The 23,137-nt window shown below is 34.3% G+C and overlaps 1 protein-coding gene across 1 annotated transcript; it reads right to left on the bottom strand.

Annotated features, from left to right (window-relative positions):
- Window positions 1–752: 752 nt before the first annotated feature.
- HDAC2 (histone deacetylase 2) lies at window positions 753–22,831 on the bottom strand. The gene is made up of 14 exons (XM_081940298.1): window positions 22,662–22,831; window positions 18,388–18,500; window positions 17,361–17,478; window positions 16,487–16,561; window positions 15,528–15,666; window positions 11,079–11,220; window positions 8,304–8,396; window positions 8,114–8,222; window positions 6,169–6,309; window positions 3,849–3,957; window positions 3,292–3,422; window positions 2,423–2,578; window positions 1,562–1,619; window positions 753–1,139 (listed from the first exon to the last, which is right to left on the bottom strand). The coding sequence occupies exons 1-14, from the start codon at window positions 22,711–22,713 to the stop codon at window positions 1,109–1,111; spliced, it is 1,467 nt and encodes a 488-aa protein (XP_081796424.1). The 5' UTR covers window positions 22,714–22,831; the 3' UTR covers window positions 753–1,108.
- Window positions 22,832–23,137: the final 306 nt, after the last annotated feature.

Genomic DNA, 23,137 nt, shown 5'->3' on the forward strand with positions numbered 1-23,137 from the left:
CAGAAATAACAATCTATTCTCCCAGTGATGTGTTAAAAGTCAGGATTCATTATACTCTCTCTTCTCCTTACTGAAATCTTTTTAAAATAAACAAATAAATAACTTTAGTTAAACAAATTGTTAAAGTAACTGTTTTGGCTCATGTTTTGCTGGACTTGGAAGAGGGGGAACCAAAACAATGGATTTCATTGACTTTATCAACTTTTTTAAAAAAATAAATAAATATACAATTACAAAAAGGGAATAAAATCCTTTTTGTAATTATTATTTTTGTGCAGAAATAAAATGCCATTTATTTCGATTATGCCTCAAAAAATCCTATTAATAAAGATGCTATTTCTGGTTTGTAAAAGGACCATGGCATAGGTGATGTTTAGATGTTACATCTGGAATGCTCACCTGATCTGCCATTCCCTCCTCCCCCAAACGTAGGCTATGATTGTCAGCAGAAAGAAAAATTCTGGTCTGCAGCTGTATGGTGTACGCTTCCACATAATCAAAGACTGCATTGATTTGGAGAACTAGAAAACAAAAACAAAACTTTCCTACTAGAAGATAGATAAAAAGAGTTCTATTAACTATTGTATAGTCATAGATCTTTAGACCTAAGCGTACAATTATTTTAAAGCCGGGGCATTAACTAAAATATTTTTTTTACCAAACTCAATTTCAAGGTTAACCAGGTTTTTTCATAACAATAGTGTAATGCATACATTTGTATATACTAGGTAATAATAAACAAATCAGCCAAGTACAGTTTGTTTGTTTTTTAATAAAGATATAATTACAAAAAGGGGGATAAAATCAATCCGGGTAAAGGGAAATTTTAATAGATCAGTTTAGACGTTTAACTACATCTTAACTCACATCCATTTTAAATAGTATTACATAAAGCCTGGTGGAAGGAACAAATTTTGTATCATAATTGGGGAATTCACAATACAAGTTGCTAAAAATCAAAACACAGTTGTTTGAAAATAAATATGCTCCACGCCAAATTCTACTAAATGAAAATAAAAAGTCTCTTCCAGTACGAAAAGCTTCTCTTAGTATTTTTTTTTCATTATGGTATTGGGTCCTTTGATTGACATACTGTAAGGCTTTATGTTCAAGGATTGCTTAGCTGTTCTGATTTTGTGCTGGAGGGGCAGAAAGAAAGAATAGTTATTAGTGTAGGTCACATGTTAATATTGTGATCATTTATATGCAAATAATGCAGTCTGAAATCTGAATGCAGGCTATAAACATCCTTTCCGTGCTCTCAAGAGCCCCACAAATGGCTTAGACTCATTTTTTGATTCTGGAGAATTTTGATGGGCCAAAGTGAGCGCTTTAAGCTTGATTTATGTTTAAGGAATTTATTTCACCTTCAGAAAATTGTGGAAATTGTCTCCAAATGGGAATGGACTGGGCTCACCCATTCAAGCATACACTATAAACAAATGCAATTGTTACCAATACAAGATTATTGTAATTTATAAGGGGAAGTAAGGGGCAGATAATTACCATTTCAATAACATTTTAAAAGCAGGTGTAGACTTTTCAGATGGAATATACTTACCCTTTGGTATCTACTTTCTCATTACTGTTATCTTTAGATTTGTCTTCTTCTTTAATATCTAGAAATAAAAAAGAATAGCAGCAATTTGCAAAAGCAGTATAATTAGTTATATGATTAAGAAATAATCTTCATTCAGTTTAAAAGGACTCTCAGGTAAATAAGTAAATACAAGATTGCAGCTCACTTAAAACTGAAATTTCCCCTCTGAAATTAGCTATTAATTTCACAATCAATTTACATGCATTGGGGGTAATCTAGAAAATATGACAGCTGACTTTAATATGTAATATCAACAGTATTACAATTTTTTTTATGATCGAAGCTAAACCTATGCACTTTTGGATCCCTCCTCTCAACCCAGGAAGGGAATACTGCAGTTACTTTGGTTTAAGTCATAAAATGTGGTTTAGCTAGATATTATCATAAAAAGTGTTCTTCATTTAATCAGATGAACAAAGGAGGGTTTCAAAGGTAAAACAGGATTAAGTTTTGTAACCTGGTGGGTTTTGGTTTTTTTTTTTTTTTTGAGCTACATACATGACTGGAAGCCTGAAAGATAACTATTTTGTATTTTTAAAAAATTTTGTACAGCTTTGCATATGAGACAAAGGAAGCAGGTAAAATAGGATCTAAGACCATACTCTTATTTTTGCAAATATGAGCATAATTCTTTACATCTTTGTCTGAATGTCTGGTAGTTTAAGAGAACAGATAATGCCTAGTCAAATTGTCTAGCTATTTATTCATTCAGTTCAACATTTGAAAGGAGCTATAATTATATGCAAAACAAATTACAGAATTACCAGTTAATTTGGTATGTTTAGCTTAACAGAAAATGTCTTTAATTTAGCATTGACCTACCAGCTTTTTTGTCTTCTGCCTCTTTCTTATCTTCTTCTAAGCGTGCTTTTTTTGCTCCTTTCTTATGATCTGTAACATTTCTGCGTCCACCTTCTCCTTCGTCTTCAGAATCAGAAAATTCTTCATCACAGGCTATCCTCTTATCAGAAGCACGAACTAGAATTAATATGGGTATTTAAAAAAGAGATTATTCCAAGTTCTTTCATATTTCTTCAAAATGTTACCTGATGACATAAAGGCTCTTCAGCAATGACACAGTATTTAACAACAACAACAACAAAAAGGCATGGTAACCTGACACTTACTGATGTAGATAAGTTCAACTGTCTTGTACTCAATTGTGCTCTTATAGTTTTTATGCTCAAGCTATCCCAGAAGGTCTGAACAAACTGAATGAATTTTTAACACATTACTATTATTAATTGAGAAGGTACTTGTAATCTGTTCTCCCATGAAGCCTCATTCGCATAACCACCCTCCATCCCTATTTAAATGTTACATCAGTTAAGCCATTCCATGCATCTGATGAAATAAGATGAAACTCATAAAGCTTATGTCTTACAATAAAATTTATTGATCTTAAAAGTTGCTACCAAACTCTAAATGTTGGGTTACTATGGAACAAATGGCTGTAAAAGGAAACAAAATCATTATGGGAATACCTTTAAACCAGTCTTGACATATCATTTTTAAAAGCAATTATTTATTTATATCTATTCACAAGCAATTACAAAGAAGCAAGGTGACTTTTTCTTCAAAAAAGCAACTGCACTAGGATTGTGGTTTAATTATTTTCTCCACAAAAACTGGGAGCAAAATCCAAAAATTCAAGGCCAGCATTTTAAGCATTACCTATAAAATTTACTTACTAGAAATACGTTTGTCTGGATCTTCACCATCTTCATCACCACTGTCTTCATGAACGGCATCTTCTGGAATGGCTTGCATCTGCACACCAGGAGCATGGGGCAGCATGCGCAAGTTCTCAAATAAACGCTGCCTGCAATGAAAGCAGTTAACTATGAAACAACTTTGTTTCTGTCTTATATCCTGTTTTCAATATTCAATGTAAACTTACTGAAAATGACTAATGTAACTTTATAGTGGTAACATATTCCAGTTTTCAAAATAGTATGCAAGCTATGAATATTAATGATAAAAAAGGTTTCTGAGACTTACCAGACTTTACTTTCTAAGCAAAAATGATTTTAATACAGATAGGCCTCAGTTTAGAAGAGGAAAAGCGATATTTCTTACATTACTAAATGGATAAACTGTCAGTTTTCATTTTCTATACTATTTCAGACCCCAGATGTAATTAGAAAATCTATTATCTTGCCTTCTATTATTACTGATCATTTAATAAAAATTTTACAAATTTTCACGGCATTATTGTTTTTATTGAAAATAGGACATTAATACTTACTTAATCTTTTCCATGTATTCTGGAGTGTTCTGATTTGTCATGTTTGATGGGCTTATATGCAGTTTGAAATCTGGTCCAAAGTACTCAAAGTAATCGTTATATGGCAATTCTGTTAAAACAAAATTGAGACATAACTTTATTTTTATTGTTGAATTCCTAACAGACTTACAGATCTTACTAGTATATTTGAAAATATTACTATAAAAATTTTCAGTTATCAAAACAATAAATGCTATGATTTATTCTAGAAGAAACTTAAGTAAAATATATTATAGTTCAAAATTATGGTTTGTTTCAAATAGTGTTACATTAGGTACGTGCAGAATATTTATATTCTGTAAAAGAAAAAGAAAAATAGGGTCTGCACTGTCATAGGAAGTGACTTTCTTCAGTCATGTTTTGGAATTTTGGAATGTATTCATTTAAACACTATGTACGTGCATTCATTTAAAGCTGTACAATATAAGATAGAATAGGAAAGTTCTTCAAAAGTGATGCTTCCAAACATACGTCTATTTTGAACTACTAAAACTTAAAATAATGAATCTGTATGGTATTACGCTCAAAAGACTTTAAATAATTCAATTAAAATATTTACTTCAAAAATTTGAAATGTGTTTTATACATAGTACCACACACAGTCAGTTTGATTTAGTGGTTAAAAGTGCTGGAGTAAAAAGCTGGGAGAATAGCAGTGTTAATTCTGAGTGAAGCATGGAAACCAGCCAGGTGACCAAGTCAGTCATTCCCCGAGAAAGAAGGCACTGACCAAACACATCTGAAAATGTCATCAAGAACTGGATGGCCATTTCTATATACTGACTGGAAGGACTTAAATAATTAATTTAAATCACTATCTAAAGTTATGAACATAATTACATACAGGATTTTATGTCTTTTATTTATTTTCAATATTAAAATTATTTTTAATAAGTATTATTTTTATAAACTCTTGCATTCAAGAAACATCAGTTGAACTTTTAGTTTTTAATAATTATTCAACAAGTAAAATTCAATAGGCAAGTAATAGTTACAAAAAGAATGTCTCTTAGTCAACAAAGGAATAATAGGATGATATAACTCTTATGATAACACACACACACCAAAATACTAAGGATGCCTTTTAAACACTACAAAATGCACTGGATTCAACGGGGAAATAAAACATATTGACATTTTGTTTGAGAACATATTATAAATATATATTATTTTAAGGTATAACATCCCCCACTACTTCACTAAAAAAAACCTTGCACTATAATTGTAACAATTACAAGTTACAGTTATACTATATATTTTAGTGTACAGTATAAGCTTTACACTGTAAATTTAAGGATGCTTCCAGAGATTGAGATCACTGAGGACAGACAACAAATAGATATTAACAGGGGTGGAAGAATAAGGAAGATGCAGCCAAAGCACTGTTTTTCCATAATATGACAGAGGTGAGCCCAACAAGACAGATTATGCTCAAACGTTAATACCACAAACGTCAGGACTACTTTTATTGTAACAACTATAGTAACAGAATATTGCAAATATGAATTCCTTCACTTTATCTTTGTGCAAATTAGGGAGGGGCTTGTTTGAGATGTTTTCTTGGCCCAGGATCAAGACCCTCCTATAGGGCCATTGCCTTGGTAGGAGCTCTTCCTCTTGTCCTTCAAGGTCACTGCCTTCTAAAAACATTACCAACATTATTCAAACTCACCAACTATTCATTCCTTTTGATTCATATGCAAATGAAATTCATATGCAAATGGACAAATTGTATGGCCAAGAGATCCTGAATGAATCTTTGGAGATTATAAAGCCTTCAGTTAGAAGATAAAGAAACTGGAAATGTAGATATTTTTGTCAGGATATCCAATTGAGGATCATGGCCCAAGAAGACAACAAAATTCTGGAAGGTAATAACCAGCTACAGCGATGGTGTTTGGATTCTACAACAATGGTGTCTGTAACTTTTATGACTCAGGGGAAGAGATGAACATAGGAAGCTATGGGAAGGGTAACTTTGAAGGGTCCAGTCCCTTCTGCACATCAGAAATGTTGAGCATAACAAAAACCAAGAATCAAATATGTAACCAAGTTTTGGAGTCAAGACACCACAGAAGGAGAAGCAGGGCTAGAATGAGGTCTGAAGAATTTTGCAGAAAATTAGAACTGTAAGGCTTTTGGATGATGCCACTCAAAATCACAATGTACAGAATTCTTGCTGGAATTAGGAATTTGTTAAGGCAGAGAAAACTCTAAGTGGACTTATATTAATTATAACTTAGATTATTAGACAATCTGTACTTTTTAGTATAATATTTACCATTAGGAATTTCGCAGTCTAAGGCAACAGCAGTCTCATATGTCCAACATCGAGCAACATTGCGTATGGTATATCCACCTCCTCCAAGCATCAAAAGAGGCAAATTGAAAGTCTTTACAACTTCCACACATTTGGCATGACCTGCCAGAAGTCATGGACATATAAAAAGAAAACATGCAGTTATAAAAGGCACACATATTTACTATGAAGATTACCAAATAAGGATTTTCTACTTTGAGAACTCATAACTAAACAAAGCATATCTGAAATGATAGAAGAATAAAGTGGAGGAAGCATATAGCACTTCAGTTTTAAAATACAGATAATTTATTGGTCTTAAGGAAAACAATCTAAAATTAAGATGATCAATAGTATTATGATTACCTAAAATGTTTAAGGTGTTTTGCATTAATGCACTGAGCTACCTGTATGTAAATTGTTTTCCAGGTTTTAAAAAAGGCACAGAATTGCCCACAATTAAGTGTAACTAATGAATGATTCTCTAAGAACTATGTTCCACTAATGGGAAAACTTTATAAGCATCAACAACTGTAGATTAACATAATACTATATTTAAGGAAAGCTGATAGACAATCGATAAATTGGGTCATTGAGACATTTCCTTTATTTTAAAAAAACAGAATGACCACAGATGGCAAAAAAAGTAGTCGGAGCAAGAGCAGCTTCATCTTTCTGTTGGCTTCCCGACAGACTTTCACTGTTGGAAGCTGGCAGGGAGTGTCAGAAACGTGACTACAAGAAGCACAGTAACATAGCAGTTGCAAAGTGCCCACAACTTTGCCAAATTTCAATCTCTTGAGAGCCATGGGTTGCGGATTTTGGACACATTCTAGAATTTAGCCATTCGAGGTATGTTGATTCAAAATCTGTTGCCCTAGCACACATAATTTTATCCAATTTAAGTTTTTAAACAATCACATAGACACAAGAGTAGTATAGTAGTATATTAGACAGCCTGTGCCCTGTTGTGTCATTATTTCAGAGACATTTCCTTAACTAAACAGAAACAGAATGACCATGGGTAGGCAAAACAGCAGTGGGCGTGGGAATGACTTCCGTCTAGGTTCCCCATTGAGTTTCCTTGTGGGAAGCTCCCTCCCTCCCCTTTCCAGAATTCTGGACAGCTTATTTTGCTTGTGAGAGGGTTTCAGAGAAAAACAGTGGGGAAGCCAGAAAAAATTGCAAGTCTAAGGCCAGTGGGCAGGTAAGTGTCACAGAATATTGTGTAGATGACTGCAGCAGCCACAACTTCCCTAAATTTCATTCAGTCATGTGTCCTAGATTTCGGATGCATTCTATAAATTAACCCATTTGAAATAACTTGATTCAAAAAATGGTTGCCCTATGAAGCATCATTAAAGATTATGGAAACAAGGGTTTTAGTAGCATAAATATTTTCTGCATGTTTATGTATATCTTTTTCTTCACATGCCATGTGACAAGCAAGGCACAACAGCCTTATATGTAAAAATACTAAAATGGAACAGCTTTTTAAGTTATTCCTTCAACTGCCTGCCGTGTACAAAAAACTACATATACAAACAGTTGTCAATAACAGGCATTTTAAGTTTTTAAAAGGTGATACAAATTTTCTTAGAGGACCCATTCATTTATATACAACACATCACAATTTAACTGTAAATTATTTAATTACTATTTTTACTTCGGCATGAATGAATAAATACTTTGAAAGTATCCCACTAAAACTCAATGGTTGTATACAGTATAAACAGCTACATAAGCATTACGAAACACAGCTGAAATGAAAGAAAAATGTCTGGGATTGTTTAGAATTGGAAACTCATTGTAGGTCATAAAGCTGAATTCTTTAGCGAATTAAAGCTCATAAAACACTTCCACCAAACATTTCTAACACTGTTTTCAAGAATATGAAGCTGTGATGTTTCTGTATTTGTTTCCTTACCTTTAACAGTAAGATTAAAACATCCCAGTCGATCACCAGAGAGTGAATCGGCCCCACATTGCAATACTACTGCACTAGGTTGGTACATTTCCATCACTTTAGATATAATCTATAAAAAAGCAGGGATGTTATTAAACCTTTTATTCAATACTACAATATTTATTTTAAAAGGTGTATAGAATGTACTCACTGGTTTAAATATTTGTCCATAGGACTCATCATCTATTCCATCTCTCATTGGAAAGTTAACAGCATAGTATTTGCCTTTTCCAGCTCCAATGTCCTATAAGAAAAGTATGAACATAAGGCATTGCATACTGGTAGCCAAGGAGAGAAAACAGCATGGTATGCTGCACTTAATTCCAGATCAACATTGGCTGTTACCAGTGATTTAAAAATATTGCTTCTATAGTATAGCATGTGAGAAATATTAAATAGAAAATAAACACAATTTATACCACAGAGGTATCAAACAAATTTTACATGAATTTTTGGATACACTATAAAGCATCTGATTTGTGCAATAGAAAAAATGTACAAAAGAAATATGTTCAGAGAAACAAGCTATAGACATGTGACAATACAGAAGAATCAGACCCAGAAGCAAAATTAGGATGCAATTTATCTCAGCAAAGCATGATTTGGAATCACTGTACAGGGTAAAATACAGTGTCTTTCACCAGGAATGAGGATGGTGTAAAATACAGATATTCAGGCAGCTTAGATTTTATAAAACAACCAATTACCTGGGGATAGGGTGCAAAGTCATGGGTCTGCTCTGTCAGATGCGTAAAATCACATGCTATTTTATCTACAAGAAATGTGCCACATTTCACTAAGCAAAAGACACAAAATAATAATCTTTTATGTTCATTTCCTTTGTATTTTTACATAAATTCTAAATCCTTCAGTAATTTTAACAGCTGCACTCCTTTAAACAATGGGTTACTATTCATATTCACCAGAATGAATATGAATAGTATTTATTTCCAGCGGAAATAACTTATAATACAAAAACAACGGTGTGTACCCAGAATGATCAACTTCTCAAAAATCTTTGTTTTGAACATTATTGTCCCACATCCAACATTTCCTATTTTTTAAAAATGTAGGTTATTGAAAAAATGGAAGAGTCCTCTAGAGGAAACAGATCATTTGGACTTCTTCCATCTGGATTCAGGCCAGGCCCTATGAAATTGGCTGCTTTGGTGGCTGATGTTTGCTATGACCTAGATGGAGGAAGTGCAACCTTACAGATCTTGTTAAAGTTTTCAATGCCATTTCATACCATCAACTAACCTATTTTTGATAGGTATTCAATAGTATTTATACTCTTAATCATGTGATTTTTTTCTCAAAATCACCTGTGATTAGCATGAAGCAATAGTACCACCTTGTGGTCAGACAAGTTGAAAAAAGTTTCTTACAGTTATTAAACTATTGTATTTAATTCCTATTAAAAAGGTAATAAATGGATTTCTATCTTTTAAAAGATAAATTGGTATGAGTGTAAACATCAAGTCCATTATTAGTCTTAACATTTAATGACATCAAACATCACCTGGTTTCTCTAATCTCAGAACACAGCCCTATTGATACTAAAGATTCAGCCAACCTAAAATGGCAAAATAAGAATGTGCCAAAAATTTTCAAAGCTTCTTAAAATATTATTCATCAACTACCAAGAAACTCTGAAGCAATAGAAATTATCTCTGTTTTCTTAACTGTTATAGTTTAGAGACACAAGATTATGCACCCATATATAGTATTATAGCTAGTTGCTCTACTCAGAAAACTTTATCAGAATCAGATTTATTATGTCTATTGCATTTATATTTTGACTTTCTTCTACAATTTTTAACATTGTATATATGGGTTTGCCCCAATGCCCTTTAAAGTCAATTAGTCAGCTTTCTGATCAAATAGGGACTTGAACTGAAGTCTCCTTAGTCTAAGTCCAACAATTTAAAACACTGTGCTGGCCCAATCACTGTTAGCATAATATAGCATTACTTAAGAACAAGGCCACTGTAGTTTGTTCAACAAAACAGTACTTAAAACATGATTTCGTGTAATGTCTTAAGTTTTTTGTGAAGTATTTTTATTTGTTATTCTTTTAAAGTTTTTTTTTTAAAGCAGTATATTCAAAGGAGGCATTCAGTTTTTCTGAATGTGGGATTCTAAGCATTGGCCTAGACTCAAATGTGTCTAATGGATTTTAGTGATACAGTAACATTTGTCATGGATACATCCTTAAATAATTATGGTTATCTGAATTAATAATAGACCTTCATTTTTTCTGGTATTCTGCCTTGCCTATAAACTCAAATTTCTATAGTTCCTTTATACTGTTGCACAATGTAACATTATCTCAAATAAAATGTTACCCTTTTTACAACACAGTGAGTGTATTTATTCATGTTTTATAGGAACAAAATAAAGGCATATATTTTTTGCTAAATATTATGTTTGTTGTCATACTAATCCTTGTAAATGAAACAATGACTGTTTGTATAGTTCAATTCAAATTATTGAGAAATCTTAAAGGCATCCTGGTACCTATTAGTATTGACCAGCCATATTTAGGTTTTCTGGGTATTTATCTTGCAAGTGAAAATGGAGTCCAGATACTAGGTTGGAAGAACTTCACAACCACTCTAGATGCTAAGATGACTTTTATTTAAAACGCTAGTACCCTCCAGATGCCACATCTAATATAAAAGTGTAATTACTTTCAAAACATTAAACTATCTCTCCCAGAAATGTACAAAAATAAGCATCTGGACTTACACTAATGTAGACCGATATCATATTAATGTAAATCAATGTCAATCCTGATAAATCTTAAATGAACTTAATGGAAAAGAGAGACAGAAACTAATAACTAATTTAACTTGAGAATGAGGCTTAATAATAGCATTTCTGAAATGTTATCTTAATTAAATAAGCTTATAACTGAACTCACCCTTAAATCTCCTGTTCCAGGGAAATATTCACCATATTTATGGAATGATACTGTCATAACTCGATCTGTGGTATAAAAAGCTTCTTCAACACCATCACCATGATGGATATCAATATCAATGTAAAGAACTCTTTGATGATATCTGGACACAAAAGAAAATAAATTAGTAAAGCAATAGAAAAAAAAATCTCACTACTCTTCTCAGAGGAAAATGTGGCTAGAAAAATCCTTAATTTTGTTTTCCATCCCAGATTTAATCAATTATCTCTAATATGCAGATTTAAGTGCCACAATACATCATATTTATCCTTCACTCAACTCCAGTAATATTAGAACATTTTCAAATATTAGCCTAGATCAGTGGTGGGCAACCTTTTTTTTTCAACTGAGCCAAATCTCGCCAAAACCACGATTGAAATTTATTTTGAGAGCCACATTTTTAAAACCGAAAATACATAGGATGGTACACTGTTTTTAGTTTCAATAAACTCTGGCATTTGAAGCACGCAAGTCTTAAAGCTGTCAAGTTACAAGATCCTTGCATCCCTAACCCTTTAGGAAAAAAACCCCAAGGGGTCTTCAAATCTTACAGCTTGAAGACTTGTGGACTTCAACTCCCAGAATTCTGAGAATTGAAGTCCACCAAGGGCATCAATCATATTAGCCCAGGGATCTGCAAAATTGGCTCTTAAGACTGGTGGACTTCAACTCCCAGAATTCTGAGGATTCCACCAGTCTTAAAACAGCCAACTTTGCAGACCTCTGTGTTAGCCCAAAGCCTGGCGCTGGGCGGGCCTTGCTCCCCCATTGGTGGAGCCCCAAGAAGCGAGGAGGGAGAAAAAGAAACGGAGGCTAAGGAGCTCCCCCCCGCCCCCTCCCAGCAAAAATCTAACCGGGGAGCCGGGCGGGCAGTAGCAAATTAGCCGATCACGCCCCATGATCGGTTAATTTGCTACTGCCCGCCCGGCTCCCCGGTTAGATTTTTGCTGGGAGGGGACGGGGGGAAGCTCCTTAGCCTCCGTTTCTTTTTCTGCCTCCTCGCTTCTCGTCCCCGCCCGACTTCAGGATCCTCCCTAATCATTGTGGGTCGAAAAGAAAAAAGGGAAAGGGGCGCTTGTTTTGAAGTGCCCGAGAGGAGGGAGGGGAGAGGGCGCCCGGCACACAGAAGAGCCGCATTAAAATGTGTAAAGAGCCACATGTGGCTCGCGAGCCGCGGCTTGCCGACCACTGGCCTAGATGATGACGTAGAATGCATTACTGCATATGCAATATTATATGCATATTTAGTACATAATAGGGAGTTCACAATGCATAACTATATTGACAATTGCATGTTAAGGTTACAAAGATACAATTACATAAGGTTCTTATTTTAACTGTGTGAGTTGCCTATTTTAGATTTATATTACAGTTTTTATACTTCTACTTCAAAGTTTAAGGAAGCTGTGCTATCAATTTTTAGCAGTCCTTGTGAAAGAGGCTTTTTTTTTTTTTAGGGGGAAAAAAGAATAAAGGGCTTCAGGTCATCTGCAATAATACTTGTTACTAATTATAACCACCAACGATCATCACGGTAGAAAGTATCTTGTTTCAGGTAATGATATATTTCTTCATCCCTTGAATTTACCCAAGATAATGGACTTACCTTTATAGGAAATCAGGACTGCCCGCTAATTATTGACACATCAATCTCTTAAATGTAATTAGCAAGCTTTATACCAAACATCTATAAATTCAACTCTCAAACTGACCAATACAGAACATATGCTGGCAAGCAAAATAGGCATGTTTTATTGTAGAAGTTATACGTTAAGTATTAGCAGTAGCTTGAAAAATATATATCAAGTCAAAATTAGTGCTATGTATTGCTTTCATTGATATTAAGCTTACATTTAATTTTATTTCCACATTTTAAGTTGTAGTACAAATTAAAAACTATACTTTAGATATGTTTTCTCTGAGAGTCTAGCATGATTTAAGTGGAGCCCAATTTATGCTTATGTACTGTTTTAAATTGGTTACAGCTACTACTTTTTACTTTCAGTGTAGGATTTCTGATATTGGTTAATAGTTTTCAGTTGATTTGGAGAAGATTGCTTTATTAGAAATTGCGTTTCACAAGGCACTTTTACAAGCAGGCTTATCAAGTCTTAAATAAAATGTAATGTACAGAAAAGGCAATTCAAACTGTCTGCCTTAGAGAGATGTTTCTGACTCCTCCTTTTTATGGCCAGCAAAATATTTAAATCAAAAAAATCATAACCAATTTCAGAACAGCATTAACCTAACACATTTTAACACATTCTCGATGGCTGCTTTTGAGGGAAAATTCAGAAAATATAAATCAAAACTCTATACTTGTGATGAAAGGCAATTGAATATGTGGCCAATGCTTGCTGCTGTCCATTTTATAAATGCCTAAAGCTATTTTAGTTTCTTTGTAACTAATTTTTCAGGAAATTCAAATACATTCTTCATACAGATGCTGTTAGCTGACTGATGTGACTAAATTTGAATGTGGCCAAGTTCTATTTTATTATTTCTAAAATTTATTTAGACTGAATCATGTGGTAAGTTGTTTTATTTTTTGGGGAAAAATACTTTACTTTGTATTTTATTTGGCATTTAATGGACCATTGGTCAATAAGCACAATAAAGGCTGTTTGGTATTATACATATACCCATGCATTTTTCTTTTTGGTTTTCCTTTTAATGTTATTATTGTTGGTTATTTTATAGATGAGTTAATAGCATAAAAAGTTATCTAGCAAAACTATGGAAACACAAGTTTGGCAAATTCTATCAAGCTTGGAGTGGGGACTGGATAAAAATTCTTCTTCCACAAGATTTTAGTCTCTGTGTGTGTGTGTGTGTGTGTGTGTAATTCAAAACAGAGCATTACATTCTAACATCAATTCACTATTTGATTTTTTTCTTATTCTTAAAGTGAAAGCTACTTTCTTGAATTCTTCATACAAAAATGCTACATATGACAGAAAGGTATATCTACATTATTTTTGCATGTAACTATGATAAATTTTACCCGAATTGTTGCCCCTCCTTGTACTATACTCAAACAACTTGTAAACAAATTACTTTTTAAATTAATGAATTTAATTTAGGTAGCTACATTTTTTTGTAGACACACCACTCTTTCCCCTCCTAATCACACCACCAACATATTTGGCAGCAAAACACTAATTTTCAAAGGCATGAATTTTGCAGAAGGTTGTAAGAGTAATAGTGAAAATAAGGTACTGTAATTTTATTTTCTTTTTACTTCCTTTTTTATTTTCTTTCTCTCCTCTTTACCTTTAATCTGCTTGCTGCAATTAGGTCTTCTGTTAATCTCAGTTTTCCTAGTTATATTTTTTTTATTTAAAAGTATATATATTTTGCATCTTTTGACTTTAACATTTAGCCCTGTTGCTATGATGCTTCCCAGAAAAACCCCACTGCTTTAATGTGAAGCTGTTGACATTATAATTATACAATATTAATTACCCTTTCTATCTTTTAAAAGAGATAATAAATGTGCATATATACATTTACACAGAAACTCTTTAAACTTCAATTTCTGGTTATGGGTAATTCCTCTTGATATGGTGCCCACGAATCTATTAAGATCCTGAAAAAGTACTGATTAAATATACACCTATGCATCTGTGTTTATGACCATGTGTGAGTTTGGTAAGAATTTAAGCATAGTCTGATAATTTAATGGATAACTTGTACATTCTACTATTATTATGATTGCTCTACTCCTTATGATAATATTCATAATCTTAGATTTAAGGAGCTGAACTATCCCCATTTGTATTTGCTAATCCAAAATAAGTAAAATAGCTATTTTAAATTAACTAACAGCTTAATCTTATAGTAACTTAATTTTGCATTTTTATACAAGACTGAAATAAAGACTTAGCCAATTATGTTTGTTATGAATTCATCATGAAATTGCTGTATTACTGAAAATGATAACACCAAGTGCATAGATACACCGAAACACTTTACAGACATCAAGAAATATATGAAACCAAATGTAGCTATTAAAATATTGAAATTATAATAGAACTATTATAATAAATTAGACCAACCCATAATAAAAGGCATAATGATTATCTATACTTTTAAAAAAACATTCATGCCAATAAAAGCATTAATAAGAATCATCTGCGGTGAAAAACTACAGCTATCATATGATTGGAGATACAGGCTTGTTATAACTGTTCTTTCACTTTCACTAATTATAATACAGTCAGATAGTTTTGGAGCAGAGCATAACATTTTTAAATTAAATTATTTAGAAAGAATGCGTAAAGGAGAAACTACCAAAAACTCCTTTCCTAACTCTATTTCTTTGCTCAACATGCTCACTTTCAATGCAATGCTCATGTTTTCAACTTATTTATTGGGTAACTTATGCATATAACTGTACCAAGAACTTACTTCAATAACTCAAGAATGGCAAGCACAATATCATTGACATAACAGAAACCAGATGCCTCTGATTTCTTAGCATGATGAAGTCCTCCTGCCCAATTAACAGCCATATCTGTTTGTTGTCTATTCAATTTTACTGCTCCAGCTAAAGACACATCATGAGAAAATGTAGTTAAAACATTTTGCAGAAATTAAAGACAAGATATAGTACCTAACAAGAAAAATAACAGATTCACTTAATACATTTCTGTTTTGGTTTGAATTTCAACAGGTTGTCTTTTTAAGCATTTCTGCTGCTGTGTTGCAAATCTCATAGAGATTGTGGTTCAACCATAATTGAGACCAGTAGCTCCACCGTTAAGCAATGAGGTCATTAAATGAGACATTACTTGACTGCCCCACTTAGGAATGACAGTTTAGTGCATCCCATATAGCTATTAGACAATATATATCCAACTTGATCCAAGCCATTCCCAGTTTGGTTTCATTCAGCTCCAAGCCTTGGTTCTTCCAACCCTCTTCAACTATCTACTACTATCAATCTCCCACTCCCCCCAAAAAACCTCTGTCCTTTTGGCTGTCCTGCAAAGTGGCAATATTCAGAAGCATATATTGGGACAGCCTGCTGCTACTGCCTCTGAGCCTCTACTTCTACTGAGGAGTGCTACCTCAAGCCCCATTGCCCCTGGGGACTAGTGGGATTAATGGGACTAATGCCTCATTAGTCCCATTGATACAGTGAGGACAGCTGCCCCAGCCCACAGTCAACCATCCAATGAAGTCCCTTTGCCTCACAGGAAGAACATGCCAATTACACCAACAGGGAGAAAGGTCAGCTGAGATTTTAAAAATCTACCCAAGGTAGAACATGAAAAGATATCTAATGTAACGTAGTTAGTGCTACTTAATTGACAAAACTTTGAAAAATCATAAGTAAGAAAAAGAACTAAGGAGAATAAACTTACCTACAGAGCCCCCTGTTGACAGCTGACAGAACTCAAACAGTCCATCAAACACAGGACAATCTTCCCCAACATTAACTAATAAAGGAAACTTTCATTAATCATCTAAAATTCTCTCTCAAGGTACATGTATATTTTTTAGGCTTCCTTTGCTAATAATTTTTGACATTAAGAAACGAAAAACAAATACTAATATTTCAAGTGAGGTCATACTACCATATCCATTTATTGTAGAAGTTAATTATGTTTCACAGTTTTACTTCACTACCATAGATGCTGCGTCTGTTGATTACTTTGCTCTAACAAACTTAAATTTTCATTTTAAATGAGTTTAATTTCATGCATTTGAAACTTCGTCATTAAGAAAGATTCAAACTAATGCTGCTAAATCCTATAGTGTTGCCCTTTATTTATTATATCCTTTCCTGTTCATGCTGGTGCTAGGGAAATAACTGGATGACTAAAGGAAATTGTTGCTTTCTGCCTCTGTTAAGTTAATGGTGATTAGAAACTATACGGTTATTCCAACAGAAGTGCATTACTGCTTCAAAGCTCATTTTAACTAGAGAAAAAGCTGTGAATCCCAACTGAATAACTTTCAATCCTTAAACTACAAAATAGTAATTAGGAGCATTTTGTTTCAACAAAGATTTGATTATTCTCCATATAACAGGCAAAGAAATAAACTACTGGAAATGATAACAATCATACCAAAATTCAATAAGTAATAAAATATTTTGTAAGTTTCTTCCTTAAATCAATTCTATAATATTGAAGAAAAATTAACTGTTTTAGAAACGGAGCTCAAATTCTCTTTGTATGCAAGACATAACATTTAGTTTGCTATTCTTTTATTTAAAATCAATGGGAGACTTACATCTCTGCATTTGTTTGCTGTATTCAGACATATTGTCAGGTCTTATTGAACGAAGAAATTTGATGTATTCATCGCTGTGATATTTAGTCATTTCTTCTGCGGTAGCTTTGTGGGGACGCTAATAAGAAACAAGATTGACATGGCTGTACTACAGGAAAAGAGCTAGCAGCATTTTAAGTAAAGACATATTTCAACAGACACATTAAACTGACATAAAGAAGTAGATTAATAATTTCAATTTTGTCCTAGCTATATAAGTAAAATAGTTGCTGCACATATTTTATAATATAGTACAAAGTAAGTATAGATTAAATACAAATATTTCTGATCATAAAAGAAAAGATATATTATCAAGTATATATCAAATAATTAAAATCAAGTTTCAGAGAACAAGGCCACGAAGTCCATAGAAAAAAAATCATTCTACTTTCTCCAGCAGAAAGGAAATAATTCCATGAAGTGTACAACCAACAATTATCTCCTGCACTGCCTTGCATGGGATGCCTTTATCTTTTGAAGGTGATATAGGGAGTTCCTTCTCCAAACTCATTTGGACTCATTCAACATGGAACACCTTCATCTCCCCTCCTCCATCAAGAAAAGTATAAAATGTTGAGGTACAACTGCTTTTGACGGCCTTTTAAATGAACCTCTCCATGAACAAAAGCAAATATCATATCCACATATTTTCTCTCTCCTCCCAGAATGCATGCTGCTACACATCACACCTCCTATGAGCACAGTTCCAACAATCTTGGTTGCTTCTTTTCTTTCCCTGTCAGAGAAGGCGCAGGGTAGCTGAGATGGACTTTATCTATAGTGTTCTCCTAAAGTATTGTGGCACGACAGATCACATGAGTTTGAAATCTATGTCCCATAGATTTGTTATTCTGATGTGATATTCTAAAAAAGACTTTGTGTCTCTACAATAAAGTATAATGTTGCAGGGAGACAGCCTATTATTTGTAGGGCTATATTCTTTTCACTGATAACTGAATTTTATTGATAGCAATAAATGCATACTTACATAGATTTCCATTTTTCTGTACAAGCCATAATTTAACAATAAATTGTGTGTCATACGGATTCGGTGAGGCTTCATTGGGTGTCCCTGGCCATAATAATAGTTACCAATGTCACCTAGAACCAAAAAAACAGTCCTATTTATTACTTTTTTGCAGCTTTGAGTTTTATGATACATTCACCAGTCATCACTTGAGTATCACTTTGTTAGTGAACATTCTTTAAAACAAAACTAATGGGGTTTGGAAGCTTTCAGAATCTATGCAGGATTGCAAACATTGCAATTCATTTACATATTCTGGACACTGGAAGAAACAGTGCTAGCTACCAACAATTGATGACTTAAGAGTGTTTGAAACAGAATTATGGCACAAGCTGTTACTACTTGCTGCCATCACCATCTTCATGCAGACTAAAGCTACAAAACTTACATAACATGTTCTTGACATTCCCAAAGAATCATATTTTCTTCTACATTCTGAAAATGTCCATGAAGTATTCTCTCTCTCTAGTGCAAAGCTGATAAATGATCTGCATGTGCAAAATATTATTTTAACCTAAGGTAAATATTAATCCTGGTGTTATTATTCTCATCTCACATTCAAAACAGGTATGTTTAACAAAAGCTGTAAACTGCATTTAGTTTCTTCAATTAAACAATAAGCATATAAAATGAAATGATAAATTGATGAAATATACTATTATCCTTTTAATTCTTAAGTCCTAATCAATACAGAGAGTTGATTAGGTTAAATCAGTACAAGTTGATTGTTTAACAAGCATTTGCAGTCACAACAGCTTTGGAACAGGTGCTTTGTAGCCTGTAAAGCATTTCCAGATGTCATAAAACATTGAGATGTCCTCCACTCAAATTACTATAATTTGGGGACTTGGCAACCTGTTCACATGTACAACTGATTACCTAGTGTCCTGTGATCATGAGAATATTTGCAATCTTCTCTGCTGGCTTACTCAGAAAAGCAAACTTTTCACCTGGGAAGCCAGCAGGGAAGGTTGCAAACAGAAGAGACATTGGATATGGTGTGTTTCCCTAACACACTCAGGGATTTTCCCTCCTCTCCATGCACAGAGGGAAAAATCATGCTGTGCAGTGGAAGAAGAGACCTCAAATCTGGTGAAAAAGCAACAAAATCCAATGTTCTGAGCCTTTCAATATACTGGTGTTCTCTAGCATTTCCCCCTCTGGAGGGGAAGCATCCAGCCTGCAAACATTTTTTTTGTAAAAAGTTTTTTTTTATTTTTAATCTCATACATACGTAAATAGGTATACAGTCTCATAATTATTATTCACATTGTGTATTAACAATTTTGAACATTCATTTCCCATATAAAAATTAAAATACATAATCGGGATTGCTTTGCTTACCATCCCATAGACCTATTTTATTTTACCACAACTCTACTTTTCAGGAATTTCAGTCACTATGCAAGTGAATTGTTAAGTGAGTCACTATGTGACCAGAGCCATTTACAATCATTTTTACTGTGGTCATTAAGCAAATGAGGCTTCTCCTTTGATATTGCTTGTCAAAAGACAGCTGGGAAGATCACAAATGGTTGCATGTATCAAGAGTGCGATGACCTGACGAAGGAGGTGGTGCAACAGTCATAACTTTGAGGAAGATTGGAAGTCATGTTTTTCAGTGCCATCATAAACTCTGCACTGTCATTAAATGAATAGTTGTAAGTCAAGAACTAGCTATATTGTATTTGAAAAGTTTTGCTCAGTGATCTGCATGGAATTCTTGGTTTTAAATGCATACCAAGCATTTATTTGAATTGAAGCTAATGCATTTACCCATTCATTCTAAGTTCTTTAAACAAAACAATGATTTTGAAAATAAAGACAGCAATAAAGTGGTTTTATTATTTTTAGGAAATTACTGAAGGGAATTTTAAGTGAAGAATCCAAAAATAGATCAACTTTCTTTCTACAACTTAGCATGCCATTCCACATCACAAGTACAACAATGTATTATTATTTCTACTGTTAGAATGAGGTAAATATGCAATGAATCAGACTCAAAAAGTATTATTTTGAGTCTCAATTTCATAATACTGAGTCAAATGTAACATAAAAGGTTAATTTGTATATATAATAGTTTTTTCCGAACTTCTGCTCCTTTACTTCTCCAAGAATTCTTATTATGTGCCATCAAATTAGCAAGAATTCTTAGTGATACTTTCTCCAGGGCAATGTTTTTCAATCCCAGCTTTCAGGTTTTCCAGTGGTCCAGCCACTACTGCATGATAGGCTGTGCAGAGGCAACTGCCTCTGGTACATCAGGCTGGTGATTTCCGAAGATTTTAAAATTTTATATACGCTACTTTATGAACCAGTATGCTAACCTGTATTTCTGAAAGAATATTACATTTATTCTTACTCACTTTTGAATGACAGAGAAAATGGATTATTCAGAATGAACAAGTAGCAATACACACCACAAAGAGACAAGGAGCAAGAATAACTGAATATACAAGAAACAATGAATCCTGCAACCTGTTGCTTGGGTTATTTTTAACATAGGTTTAATGTACTTTCAGAAGAGCCATGGTCACAATAGCCCAGACTAACCGGTCACAACCACAAAGCACCAATAATTCAGGGAATATGAAAGATAGCTATATCTTAAATCTGCAGTACTCATCTATGGTCCCCTCAACCCTGCCCCACCACCCATTAAGGAGAGTATTTTTCCCATTAGGAGCCAAGAGGAAAAACAAAGTTATGAGAATCTGCATTTGATTTTCTTGAAGATATAAGGGCAGCAAAACAAACTTGCCACTTTGATTCTTGAGGCAGAATAGAAATCAATAGTCAGGACAACACAGTTTATGGCAAAATACTCTTCAGGAGATTCAAGGACTGGAGGATAACTTTTCAGCATGATCATTAGGAACAGCCCATCCTCAATTTGTGTCCTGCCATCATTATTCAAACAGCAGTTAACTGTATCTCATATCACTGTATTCCTATTGCGAAAATGTATTCTGAGAATATTTGTTTTCAATTAAGGTTTTAACAATTTTTCTAAACAGACTTCTCAGTAATTTCCTCATAAAAAAACACTTTTTGCCCATTCTTGGACTCTTTGCAAGCAGATAGTTTTACTACTCTTTTACTTAGTTTGTGAGGCTTGAACAATTTATCTGAGGGAAAAAATAGCTCTTGGAAAAATGCAAACTGAAATATTTTATTTTCTATTGATTAGCTCAGATGTCCCATTATATATTCTAATTCACCAAACACCTCCTTTTTTATTTTGGGTATTAACATAAAAATACCTGGAGTACATCATTTTTAATTTTTGCATTTTGTAAATGCTGTTTTGTAAAGGACTTGCTCTGAAGCTTTCTCTTGCACTTTCTGATGGGAAACAATCTTAAATTTCTCCTTTTAATGGGAATTAAAAACCTTTACCTTCCTTTTCAAAAAACAATCTAAAAACCTTTAGAGTTTTGCATCAATCTTTAACTGCCCAAACATTAAAAAGTTAGTTAATGACCAATAAAATATCCTGTTAATTAAAACAATTCTCCCTGCCAGTGGTATTTATTTTGCATTCTACTGGAAGGGGGAGGGCAAAAATCAGGAAAACAAAACCCTTCACAGCGTTTCGGACTATAGAGCGCTGCATTTTAACACAGGTTTATTTCTGCAACCTTGAGTTTTCAGTCCCATAAACGACAGGGAGCAATTCCCATTTGAAGCAGCGAAGGCGTTTATTTCTGATTTATGGTCAAAATGGAATAACAAAATGGGAACGGTGGAGGGGGATGGCAAAAGAGCCATCGGTTTTCCATACAAGGTTATGCACGGACTTTGCAAAATAGCTATTATGCATCTCAACTTAATAATGGAATGAATGGAAGAAAGACTGCAAGAATTAAAAAAAAAGTGGGGGGGGGAGGGGAAGAGCGGTGTGAGCAGAAATCACAAACGAGAGGAGCGGCCAGCGCGTCCCACATCCAAATGCACGCTAGGCAGACACAATAGGTAGAAGCAACAGTACCAGGCAAACTAGGGGGAGGGGCTGCCTGCGGCGCGTGCGCCGGAAAAAAAAAGAAGGCGCGCGAGGACAAGAGGGTATATGGGAGGGGCGACGCGAGGAGCGCAACCAACGAACACCCTTCAACGATTAAAATTGGGGGGGGGGGCGCGGAGGGGGTTTGAAGTGGACAGACAGAAGGACAGCAGATCTTGGGCATATCACACCCCTTCCCTTGCAGCCTCGCCCCACTCAGCCCGTCTCTCACCGTCATAGTAGTAACAGACTTTCTTCTTGCCGCCTCCCTGACTATACGCCATGAAGCCGTCTGAAGGAGGCTCCCTTGGGGCGGGCGGGCGGGATAGATTCGATTCAACACAGGACCGAAGCCGAACTATCTGGGAAGGCAGCGAACGGCACGGCAACACGGATGCCGGAGCCGGGAACAGCGTAAGGGAGCTAGGGCCCCGCCTCTTCCAGACGTGACTGCTGTCAGCCGAAGGAACCATTGAAGAAGAGGGGAGGAAAGAAAGTTTCGACCTCGTTTCACATACTTTTATTTTAAAAAGTTACTGTTTGACCACAAAGTGCACAATATACAGGGTCACGTTAGTTTGTGGGCGCTATAGATAATGAAATGGGAAGAATGGCGCCCAGTAGAAAAAAAATGTAGGCTGCTCATCCCCCTTCTCAACATGGAGATATTGGTATGGTCTGCGTAAAGAAGCAGGCCACTCTCTTCGC

This window comes from Natrix helvetica (genome assembly GCF_964273705.1).
Source record: "Natrix helvetica genome assembly, chromosome: 2".
NCBI classification, from domain to species: Eukaryota; Metazoa; Chordata; class Lepidosauria; order Squamata; family Natricidae; genus Natrix; species Natrix helvetica.

Bases quoted from the DNA above. Each gene is read 5' to 3' on its own strand.
- HDAC2 (XM_081940298.1), bottom strand. From the start codon at position 22,713: ATGGCGTATAGTCAGGGAGGCGGCAAGAAGAAAGTCTGTTACTACTAT. The intron at 17,479-18,387 runs GTAAGTATGCAT...GTTTCTTATTAG, and splicing joins ACAGAAAAATGGAAATCTAT to CGTCCCCACAAAGCTACCGC. The intron at 1,620-2,422 runs GTAGGTCAATGC...TTTTATTTCTAG, and splicing joins GGCAGAAGACAAAAAAGCTG to ATATTAAAGAAGAAGACAAA.